At 56.2% G+C, this 9,622-nt stretch overlaps 1 protein-coding gene across 1 annotated transcript; it reads right to left on the minus strand.

Annotated features, from left to right (window-relative positions):
* Positions 1-5,531: 5,531 nt before the first annotated feature.
* Positions 5,532-9,622, minus strand: HOXA9 (homeobox A9). The gene is made up of 2 exons (XM_029233661.1): positions 8,003-9,622; positions 5,532-6,906 (listed from the first exon to the last, which is right to left on the minus strand). Exons 1-2 carry the CDS (start codon positions 8,580-8,582, stop codon positions 6,668-6,670), a joined length of 819 nt encoding a protein of 272 aa, XP_029089494.1. The 5' UTR covers positions 8,583-9,622; the 3' UTR covers positions 5,532-6,667.

Raw genomic sequence — 9,622 nt, forward strand, 5'->3', positions numbered from 1 at the left:
ACCTGGACCCCTGGCCTGCAGAGGTCGCGCGGAGCCGGCCGGGCGCAGTCCCCTCTTGCTTATTACCGAACGCTGGACCAAGCCTGCGGGTCCTCCCTGCCCCTCTTTCTGCCCATTGACGCAGCCCAGGGAGGGTCTCTGCACTCCGAGTATCCGCCCGCCCCACGGTGGCCGGGTGGGCAAACCTCGGCTCTGGGAAAATCGACTCTTTGCCTGTGTCTCCCCCCTCCCAGGTCCAGTGGGCCGGAGGTCGACTTAGACTCTGATCCAGATGGGGCAGGCGCAGCGTCGCTTTCAGCTACAGCGAGAAAGCCACCGCAAACTGGAACCATGTGGTTGGAATAAAGTCAAGGTCTTTCAGCTTCCTTTCCTTAATCGGCAGCGCACTGTTTATCTGCCCTAAAGGAACCAGTGAAATATTTATCTATTAATGAGCCTCATTTGCCAGCAGATTTATTAACATGAGGTTTCCCCCCACCTCCTCCTGGACACCTCTGGCCCGGCAGGCTCTGTGCGTTCTCTCCTGGGCACCTGGCTGGCCTCTGGCAGCCTAAGAAATGGCCGGACACTCTTTTGTCCTCCCTGCAACCCTTGGTTCCCCCTCGCTCAAGGGAAACCAAGTCTCTTTCCCCCAGCTTGTTGGAACCTCAGGCCAACACTTTCCAGGCGCCAGCGGTGCTGTAAGGTTTCTGGTAGCTTTCACTGGGGCCACCCCTGGGCCTCAACTGGCTCCTCATGGGCCTGGATGCCTGCGAGCAATACATGCTTTAGAGCCAATTTGGAGAAGAGAGCGGGCCCGGGCGCCTGGGGACTGCAGCCCACTATAGATCTCTATTTCTTTTGGAGACCCCCAAAACAAATAGGGGGACCTCTCCCAAAAGGCCACCCAGCTCTGGCAGCTTCACCTTTCCAGGACTGGAGCTCACAGTAGTATCACTCACTCCCACCCAGGGCCTCAACTCTCGGAGCTCACCTTCCCAAGCCTCCAACGCCTGCAGGGTCGGGGCAGCAGAATGCCCTGCTGCCCACCACTCCCTAGAGGGTGGTGGGGTGAACCCTTCCCCTAAACGCCTCATAAACTGCCCAGGCTTCGATGGAAGCCCAGCAGTCAGGTCAGTACGCATTTTACTGCTCAGCTCTATTGCACACCATAGACCCGACCTCACAATGGAATTGCCCCGGAAATTCTCTGAATTATAGTTTGATTCCTTGTATACAAAAACGCTTCCCATCACTTTCAGAGGGTCCAGGCCGCCCCTGTTCACCGCACGCTCTCAGGGGGTCCCAGAAGCACAAAAGGTGGCAGAAGCGTTCATGCTTGGATGCAACGGAGCCCGAGCTCTGGCCTAGTGGACTGCCTGAGGCGTGGGTGGGGAGGCGGGGGCTGTCTGGGCAGGTGGGTGCCTGGTGGTTTCCCCTGGGGGCACAGGGGCCATAGTGCAGCAATATCCAGGGATGGCCTTTATGGAGGACCAGGATGATGGTGTGTCTCCGCTGGGGAATGGTGGGGTAAGACTGGAAGAGAAGAAAATACCAAATATTCCAAATAGCATTACTTTCTGGCAGGAAATAAAAGCCTAAGAAAGTTAAAGGAAGACCAAACAAACAAGAAGAAGGCTAGGAGATCAAAGAGGCGGAATTAGACAGCTTTAGACCAATAAATTGTTCCTCGGGTGACACAGAGCAAGATGCAAAGAGAAAGAACGGGCCCCGCTGCCGCCGTCTGTCTAGACTCCGGTGGCTGCAACAGCCGGCAGCGATGGCGTTTAAAGTAGAACCTGCCTTCGTGGGGCGACCCGACAGACCGGGGGTGGGGGAGCGATTTCTGGGAGAGCAGGAAAGAACGCGTTCCCAGCCAAGAGGGCTGGGAGCCTGTACCATAGGCTCACCCCTGCCCGGGTTTTGTCCGGCGCAGGTCCAAGCCGTCCTGGCAGGACGCGCTGAACCTCCTCCTGGGCCAAAGAGGATCCAGATACTGCCGGCAAGGCCTCGGCCTTTCTGGGCTCAAGTCAGCCAACTGGGACGAGTCCCGCGGGTGCTGAAACCTCCCTTTCGTTTCTGAGCTTCTCTCTCCCCTCTTGCCTTCTGCAGCAGGGTTTTAAAACGAAAAGGCCAGACAAAACCAGGCTTTCAATATGGCCTCTTGAATCGCGTGTTCTGGAGCCTCTGGTTTTCTATTTATTTGGCTGAACAGAGACACCTGCACTGGGTTATATGTGATAAAATTCACAGAAATACTCGTTGACGCTCGACCTGGGGCAGGCACGAGAAAGCGAGGTTCTAAGCGGCCAAGCTGTCTTTATTTAAAGACATTTTCTCAGCGCTCTCCTGGAGCTGGGGTCCCACCTACCAAGCAGAGAGTGTTTCCCCTGCTTCTCGTTCCGAAACAGTCCTCAATATTTAAATCCAGCTAAGAAGGTAAACCCAGCTTTGGGTCAGCGAATGGAGCCTGCCGGGAGTCGGGCGGCTGGCGATTTGCTTCTGTAAACTTTTCCACCCGCACCCGTCTCACGGGCTGCGCGTCTCTTCTCCACCTAGTGCGCAGTCTTCCGTCGCGGCGCGGGGGCGGATTCATCCCTGACAAGTGCAGAGGAGCTCCGCCTGGCTCGGGGTCCTGTCTGCGCGGCTCAGAGGGAATCGGTTCCCTGGCAGCCGAGAGGGGAGAGCCGCCTCCCAGCCACTGGCAGGCCAAGGGCAAGAGAGGCCCCGCCTGGCAGTCCACGAAGCAGAGTTCCCGACCGGCCTGCACCTACCTGGAGCCTCCGTGATCGGTGGTGAGAAGCGGTCGCCACCGATCTGCTCCTCCGTCATTTATTTGTAGTTACATAAATCGAGCTTTGTATCTGCGGCTTGGATACACGGCCACGGGCGGCTCTTGGGGAAGCTATAAAAACCCCTTTCAAAAAAAAAAAAAACCCTTTCATCAGAGGCTGTGAAATTTTATGTATTATATAAGGAAATATAACGAAGGCGTGTGTCTGTAATACCAACGTGTGTACATAAAGAGAAAAGTGCGGAGAGAGACAGAGATAGGAGAGATGGCAGCCAAAAACCCAGTCCCCGGTTTTACAGCGTGTACAGCGCGGAGATGCAGGTTGTAAACATTTGGTGGGCTTGGCGGAGATTATTACAACCCAAATAAATGCACCGCGTGGTGTGTTCACAGGGCTCGGGAGTGCTTCGGAGTGTTCCCTGTTTGCTTTTGCGTTTTCCCTCTGAAACCATTCTGCACCCGGGGCTGATCCTCGCACCCGCGCTCCGTACCGCCTCCTGGAAGGCTCTGAGGCGTGTTACCCCGCCCAGGGTCGAGAATAGGCTGGGCCTGGATTGGGGTTCACTCCCTCCTCCTCCTCGCTTCCTGAGCAGGGGACGCCAGAGTAACTAACCTCAGTGCCTCCACTGCTCAGGAAATTCGGGGGCGAGAGAAAGCAAGGGAGGCTTTCACCACGTGAGCTCCTATCCTGGAGCTGGGATGTTAATATAATTATTTTAAATATCACATTTATTTTAGAATAACTAAAGCAGTTCCTGGTCTTTCTCCCGGGATTTCCCATCCTGCCATACCCACACCAGACAATTACCAAGAATGCCTTTATGCCCAATTTTCAGTCGCCTAATTTTATTGTCACGTTTTTAAGGCGGCCTAGTCCCGGGATCCTGGCTCGCCTGCGGGTTCTGGCTCTCCCGACCCTGTACCGGGGCGCAGACTTCGGGTCTCTCTCTCGGGCCGCCGTAGGACCCTTGGCCACCGTGTATGCCCTCTGCACACCCTCTGGGGGGTCACCAGGTCCACGGGCTGTAGGCCTTAGTCCTTGTGTCTGTCCGCCGGTCAGTCGCGTTCTCCGAGCGTCGTCGTGATGCCCCGAGGCCTGTCCTGGGCTGGAAACGGTGACCCTAGATCGGTCCCCGCGCCGGGAGCTACTGCCCCATAGCAGCCGGACAGCTGCAGCCCCGCAGCGCTAGGCCCCCGGGATGGGGAAGAAGAGGGCGGGAGCGGTGCAGGTCAGGCGAGCCCCCGCCGCTTGCCTTTTTGTTTCCCAGCGAGGCTTCTGTCCAGGCGTGAGCAGCTCCGAAAATATACGACCACCGTTCGCTCAAATCTGGGTCTCCCATTCCAGAAAAGCTTGCATCAAGTCGACATCTTAGGAACTTCCCAGAGTCAGGGCGGCGGGAGATGGCGGCGCGGGCGCCTTTTGCGTGGAGCCATACTGCCATCTGCTGGCCGCATCTTGACACTGCAGCCAAGCCGCCCGGCCTGAACTTCGCCAGCAGCCGCCGCGGGTCGGGCGTCCCACTCCCAAAGCTGGGCAAGGGCCTATCCCCGGGGGGTCTGCACGGAGCCCGGAATCTACGCTGCCGAGAGGGCAGTGCCCATAAAAGTGAGCTGTTTCCGCAGCCGCTTTATCGGCGGCAGACAGAGCAAACAAATGAAAGGGCTTTGGTGGAAAATCTTAATTGGGGTTGGACAGTTGTAAACTCATTAAGGGCCGAATTCCAGACAGTTCGCAGACCCGGCCTTTATGGCACACCCTTACTACCCATTCTTTGAAGTTCCTTCTGTCTGCAACAACAGAGGGCGTCCCAACCTGGCGGCAGGGTGGGGTTGGGAGAGAGGGGACGCCCCATCCCCCGGCGCCCAGGCTCCCCTTTTCCGAGCCCAAACACAGATAACTTCGCAGAAATCGCGGGGGGTCGGGGGGGGGTAAGGCGAGAAAATAAAAAGGGGGAGATGAGGCTGAACCCTCCTCCACATCTAGAAGGTGCTCAGGCCTCCGAAGTTGTGGCCGCTCCCCCCGCAGCCCTTTACACCCCATAAACGGTAACAGCCCTCATTTTCTTTTATGGCGCTTGGGGCTGGTCGGTTGCTTGGGCTCTGCCTCTGTCAGGACTTGTGCTTGGGAGGGGTGCGCGGGGCGGGGCCCACAAGGGGCCCCCGGCAGGCCTGGCAGGGCGCGGGGGCGGAGGCCTTCGTCCCCTGAGAGCCCCCGACTGTCCGTGCCCGCGGCCACGTTGGGGCGGCCGGGCTCCAGTTTCCCTCCTGGCAGATTCTTTAGGAGCCAGATCCTCAGCTCTCGGTCCTGCCGCCGCCACCCCCACTCCAGCTCCCACCCCCCTCCCCCTGCCAGGGAAGAAGGCCCCCCGGAATCGCCCTGGATCCGGTTTGGGAAACTCTTGGGGCTCCAATATGAAAGAGTGGCCGTTCCCAGCCACTGGCCACCCGTACGCGACACCCCAGCCCCACTTCTCTGAGGCCTCCCCGCAGTCTCGCAAATGGACACAAAGCCGAGAGCAGGGCTTCGCCGACCCTTGTTATCCAGCGTTCCTCCGCTGCCTGCATCGCCAGACAGCCGGCCTGGTAGGCAGAGCTGAGGCCCGTCCGAGCCTGGCTGCTGCAGGTTTGGGCTCCCGAAGGCCCGCTAGAGACTAAACTGAGGTTCTGTCCTCCTCCATTTCAGCCCGCCCCCCACCCCAGACTCTACCCAGGCTCCCCTGTCCCGGAGAAGAAGGTGCAAAGAGCTGACCCGCAAAAATTAGAAAAGAATCAATATTTTATTTGGCAAAAAGTTAAATATTTCAACACAATTTGGTCAGTAGGCCTTGAGGTAACTATTGCAAAATATACAGTGTACGTTCAGCCTGATGGAAACCCCAGATTCATCAAGGATACAAATCTACGGTAGCCCAATGGCGGTTTCATAGTGTATAATTTATTATCAATAAAATTAACTCCATTACAATAAGCATTCATTTTCCCCGAATTAAAATTAAACGTAAACCATAGGTAGTAACCTTCTGCACATACGTATAGCTCCAAGTTTCCTCACTGTTTGGTGCAAAAGCAATATTCAAACTTGTTTGATTACTTTTTCTTTAATATGTGGATTATATATATACAATGGACAAGACAGGTCTATAGAGCATGTAGAGACTAAAATGTCCGCATTTCAAAAATGGAGAAAACCGTGAATCTATGCGTCCAGGAGAACCCTTTCTTTTCTTTTTTAAAAATTTTATTTCACTGGGAAATCCTTACAGCTAGTTTACAATCAAAGGTTAACAGCCTAGTTATACAGAAGACATATTCCACTACAGAGCTATACCCCTATGCAACTGCTTTCTCCCCTCATAAACAACCTGAGTTCAAATCGAATTCTAGCTTTCACAATCACAACGGGTGCATCACCCATCACAGAAGTTTGAGTCACAAAACATAATTACCACAATAAAACACAGTGTTCAAGTATCTGGGCAGATCGTTCTGCCGCACAAAGAGCAAATTAAATTAACTACACAGACTAAACACTATACAGCCCGCCGTCAACACTTGTGCATTATAAAAAGGTAGTTTTTTTTGTTTATTTGTTTTAAGTCAGGAACACGTAGATTTTTAAAAAATATACACAAGCTAGCACATACAGCCATCAGCGCTAATACCCCCCCACTTTTTTTCTGTCTTATAGAAAATGGAAAGCTTACAATACCTCCTCCATCAAAGCGGCAGGCCAAGGAACCAGCCTGAGCAGGGTTTGCCAGGGGGAGATGAGGCCTGGAATTTAGAGCCGCTTTCTGCGGGGTGGTGGAGGCCGGGGTGGGGTGGGGGTAGGAGAAGGGGACGGGCAGTTCTCTCTCTCTAGCTCGCTCTCTTTTCAAATTAACTTGAGTCACATCACTCGTCTTTTGCTCGGTCCTTGTTGATTTTCTTCATTTTCATCCTGCGGTTCTGGAACCAGATCTTGACCTGCCTCTCGGTGAGGTTGAGCAGTCGGGCCACCTCGTACCTGCGGTCCCTGGTGAGGTACATGTTGAACAGAAATTCTTTCTCCAGTTCCAGCGTTTGGTGTTTTGTATAGGGGCAGCGCTTCTTCCGCGTGGAGCGAGCATGGAGCCAGTTGGCAGCCGGGTTACCTGCGTGGGAGCGAGAGATAGGAGGGATTTAGGAGGAGAAGAAGCACACCCACCCCTCTCCGCTGGGGGTTAGGAAAACTCCTGTGGTCTTCAGCCAAAGTTCAGGACGCTGCTGAATTGGTTAGGGAAGGCAGGCGAGCCTCCAACACAATGGAACCCTGGCCCAGAGACGCAGGGACGGTCACTTACAATTGCATGCCGTAAAACCTCGGCTCCCTCCTCCCCTCTGAGGCCCTCCTTTCTCTTCCTCTGTCCTCCGGTCCCCTCCTCTCCTTCCTCCCGCTCTCCACACATTGTGTAAGAAGTGAAATTTGAAAACAGATCTCTTTCTTGCCACACAGGGGGAAACCACTCTGCCCTGTATTCCTTAGTGAGATTAATATTCTATTCTCCCTCTCACTGACTCTCTATCTTCCCTTCCCACCTTTCCTTCTACTACTCTCCCCACTCCTTATTTTGACCTCCCTGGAAGGCCGTGGGAGCTGGGCAGGCCGGCACGGCGCCCCTAGGCACCCCAAGACCGTTGATCACTTCTCGGGTTTATTTGAATAATCTAGCATGGGGACCCTCGTGTCCCAGTCGCCTGCAGCCACATCTTGGGCAGGATTTACACCGCCACTGGCTGGAGCAAGAAGTGGAGAGAATCGGCAGTCTTCCCCAGCGTCCCGGGTCAGGCTGCCCCGGCTGGCTGCAGTTGCTGCCGCCGCTCCCGGACAATCTAGCCGCACAAAAGACTTTCTCTGCCGCGCTGCTTTCGAAGAATCTCCCGAAGTATCTCCCAAAGTATCTCTGTCTTGGTCCCGGGCAGCCAAGGAAAGGGGCGGTGGGTCTTGGCTCGTACCCGCAGCGCCTGCCCCGCCCCCTCTCTCGGCAGCAGCCGCCTCCCCTCCCCCGGAGCCCGGCGCGCCCGCTTGTCACTGCTTTCAGGACTTGGGGCCCCATCCGAGGCCTCCCAAACAGCAACTTCTGGCTCCCGGCCTTTGCTCATGAGGCTCCCAGCGCGGGCGAAGGCTGGTTCCAGAGAAAGCTGGCGGGCCGGCAGATCCGGGTGGCCGGCGTGGAGGCGGTGGCTGGTCTGGAGGGAGGAGACACTTACTGGGATCGATGGGGGGCTTGTCTCCGCCGCTCTCATTCTCAGGATTGTTTTCAGAGAAGGCGCCTTCGCTGGGCTGTTTTTCTCTATCAACTGGAGGAGAACCACAAGCATAGTCAGTCAGGGACAAAGTGTGAGTGTCAAGCGTGGGACAGTCACCCCTTCTGGCCGACAGCGGTTCAGGTTTAATGCCATAAGGCCGGCTGGAGGGCAAGCCCGCGAAGGAGAGCGCGCCCGGCGTGGGCTCCAGCCAGGAGCGCATGTACCTGCCGTCCGGCGCCGCCGCCGCCACGGGCGCCTGGGGGTGCACGTAGGGGTGGTGGTGATGGTGGTGATACACTGCCGCGGGCACCGCATTGGCGCCCGCCGCGTGCACCGGGTTCCACGAGGCGCCAAACACCGCCGCCTTGGACTGGAAGCTGCACGGGCTGAAGTCGGGGTGCTCCGCCAGCGCCGCGGCCTGCCGCGGGGGCTGGCCCAGGGCTCCCGGCGCGTAGCGGCCCGCGCCCAGCTCATCCGCGGCATCGGTGCCCAGCAGGAATGAGTCCACGTAGTAGTTGCCTAGGGCCCCGGTGGTGGCCATCGCCGTGCCCCGCGCCCGGCCGGCCGGCCTGGCCCGACCCGCGGAAATTATGAAACTGCAGATTTCATGTAACAACTTTGTAGCACCAGGGGGGAAGTACAGTCACCTAATAAGTTGCCGGCGCCCGCGCCCCCATTGGCCGCGCGCGTCACGTGCCCGCCCGGCAGAACAATAACGCGTAAATCACTCCGCAAGCTATTAATGGCCCAGTGTTTTGCAGTCATAATTTTTATAGCAAAAGCCATATGTTTTTATGCAAAGGGATCGCAGCGCTCCACGATCGGGTTTATTTTAATTGTGGCCAACGAAGATTAAAAGATCAAATCTGGCCTTGCCGCTGTACTCCCTTCCCCTCCCACCGCCACCACCAGACACACACTTCTTAAGCGGACTATTTTATATCACAATTAATCACGCCATCAGCAAGGCGCGGGTCCCGCGTGCGAGTGCGGCCGGCGGAGCCCCTCACATAAAATTAGACAATAATTGAAGCCATAAAAAGGCAGCCAAATCGCATTCTCGCTCTACTGTATTTAAATCTATATTTATGATATTTCATAAGGAGTTATTGTTTCAGAAGCCACACAGGCTGGTGGGAAGTTGGGAACGACCAACAGATCCGTTTGACTCGTCGTGGCTCCCAGCTGTAAAAATTTACGAGGACTTGGAAAGGTTAAATTAAACTGTTGTGTTTGGTTGGCGAGCTCCCTGTAAATAATCCTTGTGGTCCCAGGAGATGCGAGTTTACCCGGGGCCGGTCGAGAAAAGTCAAATTCAACGCAGTATCCGTCCCAAACTGAGCCACCACCGCCCCTGTCGGAGGGCGCTGGTCAGGGACGGGACGCCGAGAGGGCAGCACCTACTGTGGGTCCCCGGAATCTGCCCGACTGGAGCGCAGGACGCCCAGACAGCAACCAAATTCGCCGCTGAGCCTCCAGCGAGGGCCCGACCGAGGAGCGGCCAGAAAGGGAGTGGCCAGCCGTCCCTGAGGCGATGGGCTTGAGGACCTGGTTGTGACGCGCACACGCGAGCCCAGCGCG

Source organism: Monodon monoceros, unplaced genomic scaffold (assembly GCF_005190385.1).
Source record: "Monodon monoceros isolate NGI ecotype Baffin Bay Population unplaced genomic scaffold, NGI_Narwhal_1 Super_Scaffold_2, whole genome shotgun sequence".
Classification (NCBI taxonomy): domain Eukaryota; kingdom Metazoa; phylum Chordata; class Mammalia; order Artiodactyla; family Monodontidae; genus Monodon; species Monodon monoceros.